Raw genomic sequence first — 18,886 nt, 5'->3', positions numbered from 1 at the left:
CATCATCATCATTCACCCAGCCCAGAGTTAAACCTGCTTCTGTTTTAACCTGATTATAACACTGCACTGCTATCAGCTTCTTATAGCAGCTCAGACAACAAACTCACATCAGACATGTCCTAATCCTAATGTAGGCCATCTAGCCAAAATAATGATTTACCAGTGTGCTATATACTGTGTGAATCTTTCTTCTCTATACACATTTCAGTTTGTATAACATACAAAACTCTGATTGTGTCATGCCAGTGAAGAGAATCCATAAAAGTCTTAAAATTTTATATAGCACATACATGCTTTCAAGGGCATTGCATGTACAATCAATGGCTGCAGAACATTTGTTAAGCCCTAAGGTAAGAACATTTTACAAGGTCCTCAAAAGAAAACCCCAAAACATAATTACATTACTAAAAACAGGCTGTCAACGCTGATTACATCAGGAATAACTGCAACAAAACGTTTCCAGTAACTTTTGATATGTCCTGCTTATTGACTTGGACGAATCTTTGCCCATTCCTCTGTACAGAACAGCTTCAACTCTTGGATGTTGGTGGGTTTCCTCACATGAGCTGCTTGCTTCCTCATCCTTCCACAACATTTCAATCATTTTAAGGTCATAACTTTTGACTCTGCCTTTCCAAAACATTCACTTTATTCTTCTTTAAGGTAGGTGGGTATATTTTGTCACAATATAATATATATAATAGTATAAAGTATAAATTGAGTTTGTATCTCCCTTCTGGTACATAGCAGACATTATCAGGCCAATATAGAAGCAATTATAAAAATGGTAAACATAAATAAACTATGATCATTGGAGCAGTGCTGAGGATGAACTATAGTTTAAGAGTCTGATAGCTTGGGGGGAAATGTTGCTCTGCAGTTGGTGCGGCAGCAGAAACTTCTATATCTCTTCCCAGAAGGCAGCAGGATGAACAGGCTGTGGCTGAGTGGGTACTGTCCTGTTGCAATGGCATATTGGATTTTAATATTTGTATCAATATAAGTGTGATGTAGCTTCAGTGAAGATGTAACCAGCAAAAAAAAAAATATATATATATATGGATGTTACTGTCATACAATATAGAAAAAGAGGCTTAGAACTACATAGATATATAGGGGATACATGGGAATGTTTAGAAATATCATTACTTTGACTACAATTTTTATTAAAATTTAATTATTGTAGTCAATGGGAATATATAACTATTAACACACTGTAACACTAACAAGTGAAATGAGACAGAGGAAAATTGCTTGAGACAACTGTTGAAATATTTGTTGAAAAATATTCTGAATCTTGCAGATGTGATGGAAAACCCAGTTGTGGCACCGTGCTGCCGCAGCCTCGTTGGATGCCGGGTCTGCGTTGAGCAGTGGGCAACTACCTCGCCGCACTGCCCAAAATGCAGGGACGAGATGTTCCAAGAAAAAAAAAATTTTAATTACAGGGATGGGGGAGATTGTGAATGTTTTGAAAGACACTATTAGTTAGGAGATTGTTTTAGTTAGTTTTTATTTTAGGTTTTAAGTTAAGTCAAATGGTTAAGTTTGGTTATGTTCATCTGTTATGTTATTTTATGCAATTAATAAATTGTTCAATTTTATTTTCTATTACTCTCACTTGCAGAACTCCTTTTGTTGTATTCATTTTATGTTATTTTATGCAAATAATAAATTAATATAAATATTTTAATAAAATAAATTATGTTCACTTTCATGACATACTGCTTGTTGTCTATTATAACACAGTAGAACCACACACCAAACTGGACTGAAGGCCTATATGTGAGACATGTTTTTAAATTTGTGAGTGTTACAGTCAACTAAAACTTCACGCAGTATAATAGCACATGTAAATCAGACAATCAAACATGAGGAGAAAGAGCTCATTTTATTGAGTAGGCTAATGCCTTAAGCAGCTGTGCTAGGAAACGTGATTTGTGAAAGCACAGTTGTAATGAAAATAATGGAAAGTGTTTTAATTACAGAACATAAAGCAATATCTCCATGACAGTAGCTCGCACAAAGCAGACACAGTGCGACACCTACTGGTGTCTGTAATCGTTTTGAACTGCCCTTGATTTTAAACTTCGTTGGATTATTAACGTTACATGGAGGACTGAGAACCTTCACATATGTCGTTTTTTATTGTATTATAAACAAACTACTATCACTATTAGTTAACTAGCCAGTTCAATACATTTATATTAACACTTTATAACGTGAGCGAGGTAACAGCGTGTCCTTGGGCTTTTTGAAAATAGATATGATGCGTTAGGATAAAATTATATTTGAGGACCAACACAAGTTTTACGAGGGTGTCAATCGAATGGCAAAGACGAGATAGGGACTGATATTTTGATGGCGGAATCCCAATCTCCCTCATTATTAGTTAGGCCTGCGCATGACGTCACGTGGGAATTCACGTTGAATCGCTGTCCATTACGGTGGAAACCACATTAAATATAAATTTAATTATATAATATAGTGCTAACAGTAACAACTCTGCACACACAATAAGTTATTAGGTTAACCTATATTACCAACTTATAAAACGTTTGTAAAAAGCTTGGCTTTTATTTTGATAGGCCATATTTACTATTACTTCCGGGTCACGTGGCCAACCTGTCTGTATTTCAATGTAGATCTTCAAACGAAAAAATGGAAAAAGGAATTTCAAAAAACCAAAATCGGACCGTTATTTGATTTTGGTTTTGTCATTTTTCGTTTTTAGATTCAGAACCAAAAACGGGAGAACGGCTCTTTTTTTACCGTTTCTTTGATTTTGGTTTGAAACGACAAACTAAAAACGGGTGGTTTCTCGTTATTTTGTTTTGTGTTTCAATCGAAAAAACAAACTATCAAAACGTACACGGACCAGTCTTGAGCCGGAAAGAGAATTGATTAGTTCATCTCATGAGTCTTTCGGGTCGAGTTTGACTCGTTCCTTAATCACGTGACAGCCCCAAACACAAAACTAACGCAGTCTTGAGCCGGAAAGAGAATTGATTAGTTCATCTCATGAGTCTTTCGGGTCGAGTTTGACTCGTTCCTTAATCACGTGAAAAGACCCATACACAATTTCTGACATTTCTGTCACTGTGTTTTTATTACTGTTTGTTGAGGATTTGTCGTTTGTTATTATTTTATAAATCAATAAAACCCTGTTATAAATAAAATATTGATCTGTAAACAAACACTAGGCTATATAATAATCCAATATTACAATAAAAAGTATTTATAGACTAGTTTGTTAATTTTTACTCCAATTATGAGTTTGCTACTATAATAATAATTTTCCTAGGGAGACTTGACATATTGGTGTAATATATGTATAAGAAGATTGCTCAAAAAAGGACATAATGACATAAATTAAAAGCAAATAACATTTTGAAATTGAATTATTAATGTTAGTTTAAAACATTAAGGTTATGATAACTTCAGCTTTAACCGTTATAACCCAAACTGAAATAAAACTGGAGAGTTAAAGAGATTTACTTAGAAATATAGTGTGCTTGGGTCACACAAAGGTTTAACCAATGGTTCAACTGAAGAACAACTGTCACTCAAGACTGTCACTAAGGGAACGGTGACCATTCCACACCCATCCCCCTTTGTTTTGCACTAGGTGAGGGGCAGAGAAGAGCCTCAGCCAGATTTTAACACCTCAGGACAATGAGCACTAGAAAAAGGAGTGATGTTTGGTCTCATTTTGTGGCAACTACAGCCACTGAAGCAAAATGCAACATATGCAAAAAAGGTTTTTCAATTAAAGGAGGAAGCACTTCTAATTTGAGAAGGCACCTTAAATCTGCACATCCTACGGTGCTGTTATCACAAGTTAGAACAGAGACTGAAGATGATAGCCCTGCTGCAGCTGGAGCGGTTTCTACCACCAGCACTTTTTCTGCTGGACCTTTGACGGCTTTAGCTGGCACGCTGACCACATCTACAGCATCCAGTACACCAGCAGCAGCCACCATCATCCAAGGAGCAGTTAGGCCAAGGAGGCCACAACAACAAACTTCAATGAGCAGTTTTGTAACAAGACCAATGGATCCATTAAGACAAAGCAAACTTGATGAGGCTCTGGTGAGAATGATTGCTTGTGACTTTCAGCCATTTTCTATAGTGGAGGACAAGGGCTTTAAGGAGTATTCACATCTTCTGGACCCTTCATACAGTCTACCTAGCAGAAAAACATTATCAAAAACTGTAATGCCTAGGCTGTATGACAAATTAAGAAGTGATATAATGGACAAAATCAAGACTGCCTCTGCTGTTTGTCTCACAACAGACTGCTGGACCTCTTTGACTACAACAAGTTACATGACTGTGACATGTCATTTCATAGAGGACTTTCAGATGACCTCCTATCTCCTGGACTGCTTTGTTTTGACAGACAGACACACTGCTGCTTACCTGGCAAGTGAGCTGACAAGGGTTACAAATGAATGGGGTGTGGGTGACAAAATTGTAGCTTGTGTCACAGACAATGCCAGCAACATAGTTTCAGCCCTGAAAGACCATCTCCACTGGGACCACATACCTTGTTTCGCCCATATGCTGAACCTCATTGTCAGAGCTGCATTGAAGGAGGTCCAAACTATATTGCAAAAGGTCAAAACAATAGTTGAATACTTCCACAGAAGTACAGTTGCTTCAGACAAGCTCAAGGCCACACAAAAACAGACGGGTCAAGAGCCGTTGAGGTTAAAACAGGATGTGGCCACAAGGTGGAATTCAACATATTACATGTTGAAAAGATTTACAGAAATCAAAGATCCGATCATCTCCACCCTGGCACTAACTAATGCATCTCTGCCAAGCTTGTCACCAGAGGAATGGAACATTTCCAGAGAAATATTGGACATCATTAAGCCATTTGAAGAGGTCACCACAGAAGTGAGTGCAGAAAAGTAAGTAGTTTTAGGACATTTTTAAATTATTATTATTCATCTTAAAACCACATTTTTTAACGTCTCTTGATGCAGCCTTTTTTCTGTAGCCTTATTTTTTTTTTTTTTTACAAAGAAGTATATGCAGTACTGATTTTTATTTTGTTATAATTAATTTATAAACAATTTGTATTTTTCTTAGGTTTGTGACTGCATCCAAAGTCATTTTGATGACAAGAGGTCTTCAGAGGATTGTTGCCCGATATCAAAGAAATCCCTCCAGCTTTGACCCTGTTAAAAAACTAGTGGATGCCCTGATGTCAGAAATGACTAAGAGGTTTGGCAGAGTGGAACACATTGAAAAGCTTGCTGATGCTACTTGCCTGGACCCAAGGTTCAAAAAGCAAGCTTTTGTCAATCACCAGGCAGCAGAAGAGACAGTAAAGAGGATTATTGCAGCTGCAGCAGCTATTAACCCAGCTCAGAGTGAGGAGGATACTTCAGATCCTGGTGCGACTGCCAGTGCAGGGGCCATGTTTTGGGAAGATTTTGATGAGAGGGTAGCAAGCTTGAGGCCTTCTGCTACCTCTTCTAAGACCTCAGATGCGATGATGGAGATGCGGGCCTACCTTGCAGAGCCACTCTTACCCCGCACATCAGACCCTCTGTCCTGGTGGAGGAGATGTTCACCCGTTTACAAAAGCCTTTCTGAAGTCACGAAGAAAAGACTTTGTATTGTGGCCACATCCGTGCCATCTGAAAGAATTTTTTCTAAAACTGGGCAGATTATATCTGATAGAAGAAACAGACTCAGCCCATCCAAGGTCCGGGAGCTTTATTTTTGAATGCAAACATGCCTTAAAGTCATGTTTGCAAAAATATAGCCACATTGTATTATTTATTTTAAAGCTTATTTATTTTTATTTATTTTAAAAAAGACTAGCGGCCTTGTTGTGCAATATTTAGTTTTTCTTTTTTTTATACGGTACTTTTAAAGTTTATTTGTTAAGGTTATTAGACCCTGTGGCTTTATTATCTTTTAATTTTAATTTTCCTCTTTGTTAAAAAGCTTTTCTGGGACATAAATAAACAATAAACAACAATTAAAAAGTATGTACACAGTGTTTTTTTTTATTTTTATGAAGTGTCATATGTTACAAAAGTATTGTTTACACAGACAACCTGATTTAATAACTGCACAATTACACAAAAACAAACAAACAAACAGAGAGAGAGAGAGAAAAAATATCAACATTTTAAGCATAACCAACTCTTTATTTCCACATTCAGTGTTATGGAAAAGTACCATCATGACAGAAATTAAAAGCAACAATTTGAAACCAGAAATGCATCACGTAACTGTAAGAGTAAATAATAACAACAACAATAATAACTAGAATTAAAAGTTAGTGAACTAACTTTGATGTTGGCTTGGCCATCTTGGCCATGGGGCAAAAGAGCCACAGTACTTGTGTGCCCAACATTCTTGAGTTGCCCCGCAGCAAAAAATAAAAAATAATAATACCATAAAAAATACACCTTATTTCAGTCTTTTTCCATGGTCCCTTGCTGTTTTCTTTTTTAATAAAAAGCCTAGGCTATGATAACAGCTACGACAGGGTTGTCTAGCTGAATGCGAAATAAGTCATGCAAAAACCATAATCTCCTAAATACTATTCAATTTAATCTTATTTTAATAGTACTGACAACATATTTTAAGTTATCACACTACTGAAAAATTAAAGAAGGGACACTATATATAGTATACTTCGGTGAGTCAAGAGCTAAACAAAAAGTTCTGTTTCATTACAAAATACTGTAACTTTTATAAACGTTATACTATCACCACAAAATTTTAATTAATATTTAAAATAAATATTTCATAAAACTGAAACTTAAATATATTATTTTTATAGGCTATACAAAACAGAAAAGAAAAAAGACTAAATAATAAGGCTGAATAAGCTGATCTATAGCATGTTAAATGGTGGTTGCCTGTCTTTGAATGGTACACCCCTCTAAGCACACAGAAGTGGTTTGACCCAAGTCCTCAGCAGCCAATTACACTGACCTGTTCAAACTGATTTTTAAGGCATACTTCACTTGTATTTCACGTGTATTTAACTTGTATTTAAAACGTGAAATACACGTTAAATACACGCTGATTTTTCATGAGTAAACAACGCGTATTTAACGCTTTAAATACGTGTTGTCTATGCGTGAAATACACGTATTTAACGTGTATTTGACCCTCTTGGCCTTCCATACACATTAGAAGGGAGACGTGAAAAAAGGACATCGCGTACTTTATCACAGAATATTTGTTCGGCAGCACTTGTTTAGTTTAAAAGTAGACATGTCAAGCTTTCTATAGATATATCTCTCATGTCTCTTCGTTGAGTATTAAGATCAGCGCAGACAAGGTTGAAGACAGCACACCTTGTTTGTTATCTTTATTTTATAAGTGCACAAAGTTTTGTTGTTATTATGTTTGTATGCAAAAAAAGTAGACCCTTTACAGATTCGATTGATGTATTGCTCTTATCTGTACGATTAAAACTGAAAATGTAATTTAAGTAATTGTCAGGGTTATCAGCAGAAAATGACTCAAAACGCGTATATGCGTTAATCGACTCCAGAGTTAAAAGGCTGTCGTGACTTTTTTCCTTCCAGTATTCATAAGCTGTATCACGCTGTCAAATTATATGTCATTTTTCACACATAAACATATCAAAAACACCTGAATTCTGCTCTTGTTGTGTTCTAATGGGTGGACTAGTGCTGTGATATTATTTTTGGAATCTCTTAAAAAATGCTGATGAAGTGCTCATTTCTCTCTCGTCTTTCTCTCTGTTCTTTGGTCAGAGACATAATTTATTAATGAGATATCTGACCCGGTAATAATAACATATGTTGATTTAGCTTGTCAGTGTGAATGAAATGTGTAGCCTATTTATTTGTCTGATCTCGCCCTAAACGCGGCTGTCATGTGACTTTTTTTTCCCTTCGCGATGTCAAATATTGCATTTTGCGCACATACACGGCTCAAAAACCCCTGGATTTTTCTCTTAGTGTGTTCTAATGGGTGGATTGTGTGCATTCGCAGGAATATTTATTTTAAGAAGCTCTTAAAAATATATATATAAATGACTTTACCATGTTGTGACGATGGATAACAATTGATGTGAGGTTCAGCCTGACAGATAAAATCTCACAATCACATATAAACACTCATTTTCATGTGTATAATATATTCTTCTAATTGTTTTGTGCCGTTTCGCTGCAGTGTTTTAATGTGACAGGCTGTAAATTCTCTTCAAGTGTTCAGAGAAATACATGGCGAGCTCACGGGCAGTTGCGCTGCCGCGAATATATCATGTTATTACTTTAAACAGTTCAGAAACATCTGATTTTAGCTCTTGGTGTGTTCTAACGTGTGAATTGCGTGCAATCGCCGTTTTAAAAGGTCTTAAATAAGAATGAATTCGCTCGTTGTGAGCTCCGTGGAGACAGCAGCAGTGATTCTTCTCTCATCTTTCTGACTGCTCTCTGCCCAGAAATCAATTATTAATGAGCCCTGACCCCTGTAATAATCAGATATGTTGGTTTAGCTTGTCAGTTTGAGGGAAATTGTATTATTTACTTGGTATTTTTAACCGGTTTAAAAGTGAAACGAAACCCGGCCGACTCCTCCCTTAATCTCGGATATTGCAACTAGGGGCGCATTTTTTCTCAGTTAATGTAAGTCTATGGGTAATGTATTTGACATTTAAAAATTAATAAAAAAAAAACTTTAAGTCTGATCAGTCTGAAAAGATATAGCAACCAGCACCGCTCTATCCCGCAGGTTTCTGCCGAGTTTGGGGCTTGTGGCTTTAAAGCCCTAGGAGGAGTAGCGTTCAGAATTTCTGTCAGAAAAATAATAATAAGAAACTAGAATTAAAAGTTAGTGAACTAACTTTGATGTTGGCTTGGCCATCTTGGCCATGGGGCAAAAGAGCCACAGTACTTGTGTGCCCAACATTCTTGAGTTGCCCCGCAGCAAAAAATAAAAAATAATAATACCATAAAAAATACACCTTATTTCAGTCTTGTTCCATGGTCCCTTGCTGTTTTCTTTTTTAATAAAAAGCCTAGGCTATGATAACAGCTACGACAGGGTTGTCTAGCTGAATGCGAAATAAGTCATGCAAAAACCATAATCTCCTAAATACTATTCAATTTAATCTTATTTTAATAGTACTGACAACATATTTTAAGTTATCACACTACTGAAAAATTAAAGAAGGGACACTATATATAGTATACTTCGGTGAGTCAAGAGCTAAACAAAAAGTTCTGTTTCATTACAAAATACTGTAACTTTTATAAACGTTATACTATCACCACAAAATTTTAATTAATATTTAAAATAAATATTTCATAAAACTGAAACTTAAATATATTATTTTTATAGGCTATACAAAACAGAAAAGAAAAAAGACTAAATAATAAGGCTGAATAAGCTGATCTATAGCATGTTAAATGGTGGTTGCCTGTCTATGAATGGTACACCCCTCTAAGCACACAGAAGTGGTTTGACCCAAGTCCTCAGCAGCCAATTACACTGACCTGTTCAAACTGATTTTTAAGGCATACTTCACTTGTATTTCACGTGTATTTAACTTGTATTTAAAACGTGAAATACACGTTAAATACACGCTGATTTTTCATGAGTAAACAACGCGTATTTAACGCTTTAAATACGTGTTGTCTACGCGTGAAATACACGTATTTAACGTGTATTTGACCCTCTTGGCCTTCCATACACATTAGAAGGGAGACGTGAAAAAAGGACATCGCGTACTTTATCACAGAATATTTGTTCGGCAGCACTTGTTTAGTTTAAAAGTAGACATGTCAAGCTTTCTATAGATATATCTCTCATGTCTCTTCGTTGAGTATTAAGATCAGCGCAGACAAGGTTGAAGACAGCACACCTTGTTTGTTATCTTTATTTTATAAGTGCACAAAGTTTTGTTGTTATTATGTTTGTATCCAAAAAAAGTAGACCCTTTACAGATTCGATTGATGTATTGCTCTTATCTGTACGATTAAAACTGAAAATGTAATTTAAGTAATTGTCAGGGTTATCAGCAGAAAATGACTCAAAACGCGTATATGCGTTAATCGACTCCAGAGTTAAAAGGCTGTCGTGACTTTTTTCCTTCCAGTATTCATAAGCTGTATCACGCTGTCAAATTATATGTCATTTTTCACACATAAACATATCAAAAACACCTGAATTCTGCTCTTGTTGTGTTCTAATGGGTGGACTAGTGCTGTGATATTATTTTTGGAATCTCTTAAAAAATGCTGATGAAGTGCTCATTTCTCTCTCGTCTTTCTCTCTGTTCTTTGGTCAGAGACATAATTTATTAATGAGATATCTGACCCGGTAATAATAACATATGTTGATTTAGCTTGTCAGTGTGAATGAAATGTGTAGCCTATTTATTTGTCTGATCTCGCCCTAAACGCGGCTGTCATGTGACTTTTTTTTCCCTTCGCGATGTCAAATATTGCATTTTGCGCACATACACGGCTCAAAAACCCCTGGATTTTTCTCTTAGTGTGTTCTAATGGGTGGATTGTGTGCATTCGCAGGAATATTTATTTTAAGAAGCTCTTAAAAAATATATATAAATGACTTTACCATGTTGTGACGATGGATAACAATTGATGTGAGGTTCAGCCTGACAGATAAAATCTCACAATCACATATAAACACTCATTTTCATGTGTATAATATATTCTTCTAATTGTTTTGTGCCGTTTCGCTGCAGTGTTTTAATGTGACAGGCTGTAAATTCTCTTCAAGTGTTCAGAGAAATACATGGCGAGCTCGCGGGCAGTCGCGATGCCGCGAATATATCATGTTATTACTTTAAACAGTTCAGAAACATCTGATTTTAGCTCTTGGTGTGTTCTAACGTGTGGATTGCGTGCAATCGCCGTTTTAAAAGGTCTTAAATAAGAAAGAATTCGCTCGTTGTGAGCTCCGTGGAGACAGCAGCAGTGATTCTCTTCAAGTGTTCAGAGAAATACATGGCGAGCTCGCGGGCAGTTGCGCTGCCGCGAATATATCATGTTATTACTTTAAACAGTTCAGAAACATCTGATTTTAGCTCTTGGTGTGTTCTAACGTGTGGATTGCGTGCAATCGCCGTTTTAAAAGGTCTTAAATAAGAAAGAATTCGCTCGTTGTGAGCTCCGTGGAGACAGCAGCAGTGATTCTTCTCTCATCTTTCTGACTGCTCTCTGCCCAGAAATCAATTATTAATGAGCCCTGACCCCTGTAATAATCATATATGTTGGTTTAGCTTGTCAGTTTGAGGGAAATTGTATTATTTACTTGGTATTTTTAACCGGTTTAAAAGCGAAACGAAACCCGGCCGACTCCTCCCTTAATCTCGGATATTGCAACTAGGGGCGCATTTTTTCTCAGTTAATGTAAGTCTATGGGTAATGTATTTGACATTTAAAAATTAATAAAAAAAAAACTTTAAGTCTGATCAGTCTGAAAAGATATAGCACACACCACCCCTCTATCCCGCAGGTTTCTGCCGAGTTTGGGGCTTGTGGCTTTAAAGCCCTAGGAGGAGTAGCGTTCAGAATTTGCCATGTATTTCTCTGAACACTTGAAGAGAATCACTGCTGCTGTCTCCACGGAGCTCACAACGAGCGAATTCTTTCTTATTTAAGACCTTTTAAAACGGCGATTGCACGCAATCCACACGTTAGAACACACCAAGAGCTAAAATCAGATGTTTCTGAACTGTTTAAAGTAATAACATGATATATTCGCGGCAGCGCAACTGCCCGCGAGCTCGCCATGTATTTCTCTGAACACTTGAAGAGAATCACTGCTGCTGTCTCCACGGAGCTCACAACGAGCGAATTCTTTCTTATTTAAGACCTTTTAAAACGGCGATTGCACGCAATCCACACGTTAGAACACACCAAGAGCTAAAATCAGATGTTTCTGAACTGTTTAAAGTAATAACATGATATATTCGCGGCATCGCGACTGCCCGCGAGCTCGCCATGTATTTCTCTGAACACTTGAAGAGAATTTACAGCCTGTCACATTAAAACACTGCAGCGAAACGGCACAAAACAATTAGAAGAATATATTATACACATGAAAATGAGTGTTTATAATAATAAGAAAAAGAAGAAGAAGAAGAAGAAGTTTAAATAGCATAACAGTATGTTGGCTTGTTGCCAAGCCAACATAAAAAAAGAAGAAGAAGAAGTTTAAAAAGCATAACAGTATGTTGGCTTGTTGCCAAGCCAACATAATAATAAGTACTACGCACCCATTTGTAAGGAAAGTAGTAAATTAACTAATTAGCCAATGTTGTCACGTCACGGGACAAAAGAACGACCAACCCGAAGAACCGAAAGATGAACTAATCAATTCTCTTTCCGGCTCAATACTGCATTCTTTTACTATCTATGGTTTTAGCGTATGGGTCTGTCACGTGATTAAGGAATGACTCGACCCGAAGACTCATGAGATGAACTAATCAATTCTCTTTCCGGCTCATACTGCATTGGTTTTAGTGTATTGGGCTGTCACGTGATGAAGGAACGAGTCAAAAACCCGATAGACCCGAACTATGAACTAATCAATTCTCTTTCTGGCTCAGATTGCATTGGGTTAGCGTGTGGGGCTGTCACGTGATTAAGGAACGAGTCAAAAACCCGATAGACCCGAACTATGAACTAATCAATTCTCTTTCCGGCTCAGACTGTATAGAACACTGCGCATGCGCGACTGAACGAATCACTCCCCGTGACGACTCGTTCTTTCCGAGTCACATTAAAGATTCGTTCAAAATGAACGAATCGTTCATGAACGACACATCACTATTTATGAGAGAGAGAGAGAGAGAGAGAGAGAGAGAGAGAGAGAGAGAGAGAGAGAGAGAGAGATGACGCACACTGTGTTATTAGATGTGGCTAATTCCTAATGTTCACCTCTTCATGTTTAATTAATCAAGTGTTATGATCTGCTGAGCTCCCTGTCGGTGTCCTCCTTCCAACAAAGCCAACGAGCTAGCGCACGGTAAGAACTGTAAAGCCTGCAAACGACGCGCCTTACTTTATTATTAGGCAAATTATAGACACATAATATTTATTTTTTTAAAAATAAATAAAAATAACGTTACTAACCGGTATTTTTTCCACCCGAACCGGTTTAGGAAAGGTAATAATTCAGAGGAACGCAGGAACAGACACGTTAAAATATCGATTCTGCTTGGAGTGAACCGATTGAACTTTGTTTTCGTTTTCAAGCCCTGCTTAAAAAAACTGCCACTGTAAATAGCAAAAAAAAAACCTCTAAACACTGTTTGAGGAGTCTCTTGTGTTTGAATGATGAATCTGTTTGAATCTCTTACATCATCTGCACTTTGTTGTATGTTTATGATGGAAGAATTTGCGAGAGCACCATAGACAGTAAAAGCAATGGACACAGCGACCCCATTGGAACTCAATTGAGACAAGTGAAGCCCATTTTTAGCGTTTTTAAGCACTTCCGTTTCTGACGCGCAGACTCAAACGAAGCTTGACGACGTCAGCAACCTGTCTGCCAGATGTAAATCTTCTAGTATCTGTGCGTGCAAACTGCCATCGTTAATCTTGCAGAGACAGCGAGCTTGAGCGGGGAGTTCTTTGGCGTGAGTGAGCAGGAGTAAGTATTCTGATTAATTATTTTGTATAGTATTTTAAAATGTAACGCCAGTACGCCGTATTAAGTTAATTGCCTGCGAGCTTCTCCTCCTGTCTGTACGGTAATGCGACAGAGAGTCGAGTGGTTATGATGCAATCGTTAGCCTATTTTTTACAAAAACTGTTTATACGGGGCCATAATGTAACATAGAAGGTAATGGAGCCCTTTATACATTGTCAATTTATCTTTAGAAATAAATAATGGACAAACGGAGTCTTTAAACGCCTCAGATGTAAAGTTATTCGCTGTCAAAGTGATGCCAAAATGAATGGGAGTCAATGGGAATGCTAACGCAAGTGAAGTTCTGCTAAAAGATGGCAGCCCCCACCCGACTTCAACTTCAGGTCGAGTTCCTTGCCGCCTGGAGAGCACATGGAACACGCAACAAAATGACTCATCCGAACGCTTCTGATTGGTCATTGAAATCATTATCTAAACAGACTTGTGTGATTGGCTATAATGTGCAACACTAAAAATGCGAAATAAGTATCATGACGCAACATTGAGCATATATAAATGTAATGCTCACTTTTAATTTCAGCCGTAATGGATTTACTCTTAACTGTGCAGCGGGATTTTTGAGTAAGCTTGTACTTTCTATAAGCGAAAACTGAGGATAGCGCAGATATTACGTTATTGAATGGCGACCATGATCATCGATGAACAGGGACGGTAATATTTTTTACTAGATAAAAAAAAATCCTTGGGAACTTTTGGAATAACGGGAGTAAGAAACTGAATGAAATATATCGCACTGTGCACATTTTGGATATTTTATTAGGAAAATCTTACATAATTCCTTTGAGATGATTAGCACGCCAGAATACATCAACCTTTTTCTGAAGCAATGTGGAAGGTGATGTTTAAACTACAAATGAATGCATGTTTGCCTGTCAGCTTATATACTACAAGAAGTTCTAAGTATGACATTAAGGAAAAGTTTGGGCTTAACATGAACTCTTGAGGGCGTGTAGCAAGAACAAACACACTGTACCAAAATGATGTGTATCAGCCATCTTGTAATATGTTTGCAATTTCTCTGCAACACGTCTGATACTTATTGTTAGCGTCTGAGATGGTCTCAATTGTCTGCAAAATATTTTGCTGCTGCTGATGGCTCAGATTGATTCTGGGTTGTTCCACAACTACAGCTGGAAAATGATCTTCGTCATCAGTCACAGGGAAGTTGTCTATGCCATGTTGTGCCAAAAGCTCTTCTAGAGTGTGTGTGCTGTACGGATCTTCACCAAAAACATTGCTGATGGCTCTGCAGTTTGCCTCCATGTTGGAAAGCATTCCTGCAGTCCAGATTTGGACCGGTGTTTTGTTGTTTTCTGTTCTCATTTTGTGGTGATTCCATCCATTCCTAAACAGATCCAATCTCTTTTGTATCTCCGGCAGGAAAACGATTTGCAGGGACATCTTGTGGACGTCATCATCTGGATCAAGGACCTCAGAATCCTCTAGACTGTGGAACAAATTGTAGAAGTACTGAAGCACATGGAGGAAAACATCTCTCCAAAGGCGCTCTATGCGCTGATTGTGAACAGATTCTCCTGTTATGTGACTCCTCCGTTCCACCCCTTGAACGAGATTCATGAATAGGGCAATTCGTGAATTTTCACCCCCATGGTCTGATCGCACTCGTGACGGAAGCCCATAAAGACATGTTGCCTTCACAAACTGGGTCAGCACGGTGGAGGCACGGTTATTTGTGTTGCAGCTCAAGTAGGTTATAAGGCGAAATTTCCCATCGATGGCTCCATGAACAACAAAGCCCCACCTTGCATAAAATAAAGCATAGAAATAACAAAAGGGTTAATTAAGCAAAAAAATTCAAATACATGCATAATATGTTAAAAGGACTAGTAGCTCCTAAGCATAAATTAAAGTCTGGGCAGATCCTGGGTCGTAGCAATAGATAATGATTAAGTACTTGTGTTGTAGAGAAGCATAATAAAATAAAAATTCTTGATATTTTCCAGGATGCTACCTGTTTGTGTCGTGTAGACTGGTCATTGACCACCAAAAATTAAATAAAGGAGTATTTTGTTAATTATTACATATTTATATTTTTACTCATGTGATAAAATATATAACATTATTATAAAAACCTGCATTATATTCATTTGAATTGTGAATTTTAACCTTTAATAACAATAATAAAAATTATATCAGCTGACAGGGCTCCATGTATGTCAGTATAAGTTGAGAGATTTATTTTTCTTGATATACATCTACATTTTATTACATGATATTTATCCAAATATATTAATATTGAATTAAGAATGGAATTGAATCGAGCTTATGAATTGAAATTGTAAAATTTGTTAAAAACAGTAGCCATGTAAACATTGTAAAATGTTGTCAACAACAAATTGTTTAGTTACCAAATGTTTTGACAGTCACAATATACCCCCCCCCCCACAATTCACCTATTCTTACAATACAGGCTATTGTACTTTTCTGCTTGACCTGCACTTTGCAACAACACAACCTTGTTTTTGCAGTGACTTTCAGCATGTTTTATATAACAATGTCTCAACATTTACATAGTGTGAGAAAGTGAACTAAACCACACAAAATCCAATAAAAGCAGTTGCAACATACATATTAGCACAGCTCAAAACAAAAAAATGTAAATAAGCAACAGTTTTAATTAAATGTGCATCCTTGCTTTATTTTACAAAATCAGAAATGTTCTGTTATTATTTTTAGTGTGAAAAAATAAATGTAAACACTTTTGCTTTTGAATTTGGCCATGTCATTTATCTGTACGACCAAAAATTATGTATTTTATGTTTCAGCTGGTTTGATCACACCGGAGCTTTGCACACGTGCATGCACACACAGGCACAAACCTCAAACTCGATATCGCAGTCTGTTCGTTATCAAAATAAAATAGTCAACCTAAAAATATAAAAGGTTACACTGGTAAATAGTCCTTGGTATTACTGGTCCATTTTGTATGCCAAGCACATTTTTGCTCATGTGAAGAGGATATTCTGTCGATATACCAACAAGCGTGAAGTACAAAGCTCTACATTATAAATAATAGTTTCATTCAAATACATAACGAATATGGAAACATGGATTTGTGCTGAATGAGAGGTAAGTGAGCCCAATTAATGCCTGGTATTTTCAGTTTCGCTTTTTTTTTGGTTTTTTAAACTGAAGAGTTTAAACTGAAGAAAAAGAGGAGGGAGGGGAATCTAAATAACAAATATAAGTAAAACTATTTACGGACAAACAGTAATAATTGAATGCATTGCTACACATGCAACAGATAGTGAATCAGTGTCCCTTGCAAACTGGAAGTTTGCAATTTTTGCAAAAACTGCCAATTTTAACATGCTTTGAACCAGCAGTGGAGGAACCAGCTGCTATAGCAGTGCAATAGGTCGTAGGTTAAAATCCCAGGTAACACACATACTGGTAAAAAATTTATAGCCTGAATGCACTGCAAGTCACTTTGAATAAAAGAGTCTTCTAAATGCATAAATGTAAATTTAACTATGACATCAGAACTATTCTAATAATTCACAGGGGGTTCCTTTAAGATTCACCTATTGGTTTTTTTTTATTTTTTTATATACACAATGTAAATTACACATCCATACTCAAAATACACATTTTGAAACAGATATGCTAATTTTTGAAAACGTATGTTTTTATTAATGAATTAGATAAGAAGATTTGGACTAGAGGGCTGCATTGGGATTGAGTCCCGCCGGGTCCCGCGGGATCCAACGCAAATCTCGCGGGAGCGGGCGGTTTGAATTTTGGTGCGGGCGGGAATGGGCGGCTAAAAAAAACACGGAGGTTGCCTAGCGACATGATGGAGAAGATGTCAATAGATGATGTAGAAAAGAACCTAATGTTATTTATTAGTGTTGTTTTTTGAGCACAGCCCCTCGTTGCCATTTGTTAATTAGGTCAAGAGGCATGATGATGCCAGTGGTATTGAGCAGGCTGCCTAAGTTTGAATGTTTTTATTCTTATTTGTATTTTTCAAACAGAAAAGCTGCGACATTTGGCTAATAATTGTAAAACTGCTGTTTTTCATGTAGCCTAGTTTATCATATTATGTATATATTTTTTTTTTGCAAAGCAGTCCATTTTTATGTGCAAAACGAAATTATATTTGAATGTATTATGTGTTTTGTCTTTTTTTATTATTATTTTTTTTTTATATGCAGGCCAGGGAAACTAAACAAACAACCCCATGAATCTCTTTAATAATATCAATACAAATACGTGTTTTTTTTCTTCCCTGCGGGACAGGAGAAGACACAAAATCAATGTGCAGGAATAAATTGTCAGAGTTTTGCGGGTGCGGGCGGGAGTGGACATACCCCAGATAGCATACATATCCGGGCCTCATCTGGGCCAACTATGGCACATCTGGCTCAGTTCTGGCAGCGGCAGAGGTTATATGGGCCATCTCTGGCCCACACATATCAAGCCGGTTTTAGTTTGAGTTGTGGCATGCTGTTTCTGGGCCAGATCTGGCCCGTGTGCGACAAACCGGCTTTAATTTGAGTCGTGGCTTGCTGTGTGTGGGCCAGATCTGGCCCGTGTGCGACAAACCGGCTTTAATTTAAGTCGTGGCTTGCTGTGTGTGGGCCAGATCTGGCCCGTGTGCGACAAACCGGTTTTAGGTTGAGTTCTGGCTTGTTGTATGTGGGCCAGATATGGCTTATACCAGGTGACCAGATGTGCCATTTTCTGAAGACACATCCTGGCAGATCACCTTACTTTACCAGTCAGTGGTTCTAAAACTATTTTGAGTACTGGACGCCCATAATATTTCAGGACATGTAATATAAATACATACACACATTTATTTGACCTACACGGACCTGTTATGAAGCTGCAATGTTATTCGATTTTTTTACATTTTTGTACCATGTCCTCTGGTGTGACACCATGTCCTTTGAACTTTTTCGGAACCACTACAAATTTTTTATGCTTTGTTGTGCATTAATATGACACCCCTAAATTATATATATATTTTTTTATTAAAAAGTGCATGTTAAGCTACATAATCCTAGAAAATTTTGCAAATGTGTCTTGCTTGCCACTAATGACAGGTTAGCTTGGAATAGCAAGGTCATTAATTGACAGAAAAGGCTGAAATGTCCTTTGGTGTGATAAAAAAAAAAGTCCTCCATTGTGACACCTGTACTGTCACACCACAGGACAAAGT

At 37.1% G+C, this 18,886-nt stretch overlaps 1 protein-coding gene and 1 long non-coding RNA gene across 2 annotated transcripts; both read left to right on the top strand.

The window, feature by feature from the left end:
• The first annotated feature begins 212 nt into the window (after positions 1-212).
• On the top strand, positions 213-1,717 carry LOC113046567 (uncharacterized). Its single transcript, XR_003276123.1, has 2 exons — positions 213-663; positions 1,304-1,717. It is a non-coding gene; the product is annotated as an uncharacterized LOC113046567 (long non-coding RNA).
• A 3,001-nt stretch (positions 1,718-4,718) lies between these two features.
• Positions 4,719-15,144, top strand: LOC113046530 (uncharacterized). The gene is made up of 3 exons (XM_026207342.1): positions 4,719-4,919; positions 5,101-5,647; positions 15,079-15,144. Exons 1-3 carry the CDS (start codon positions 4,756-4,758, stop codon positions 15,142-15,144), a joined length of 777 nt encoding a protein of 258 aa, XP_026063127.1. The 5' UTR covers positions 4,719-4,755.
• The last annotated feature ends 3,742 nt before the right edge of the window (positions 15,145-18,886 follow it).

This window comes from Carassius auratus, chromosome 28, assembly GCF_003368295.1.
Source record: "Carassius auratus strain Wakin chromosome 28, ASM336829v1, whole genome shotgun sequence".
Lineage (NCBI taxonomy): Eukaryota > Metazoa > Chordata > Actinopteri > Cypriniformes > Cyprinidae > Carassius > Carassius auratus.
This window is presented reverse-complemented; position numbering and strand designations above follow the sequence as displayed.

Bases quoted from the DNA above. Each gene is read 5' to 3' on its own strand.
- LOC113046530 (XM_026207342.1), top strand. From the start codon at position 4,756: ATGTTGAAAAGATTTACAGAAATCAAAGATCCGATCATCTCCACCCTG. The intron at 4,920-5,100 runs GTAAGTAGTTTT...TATTTTTCTTAG, and splicing joins ACAGAAGTGAGTGCAGAAAA to GTTTGTGACTGCATCCAAAG. The intron at 5,648-15,078 runs GTGCCATCTGAA...TATCTCCGGCAG, and splicing joins TTTGTATTGTGGCCACATCC to GAAAACGATTTGCAGGGACA.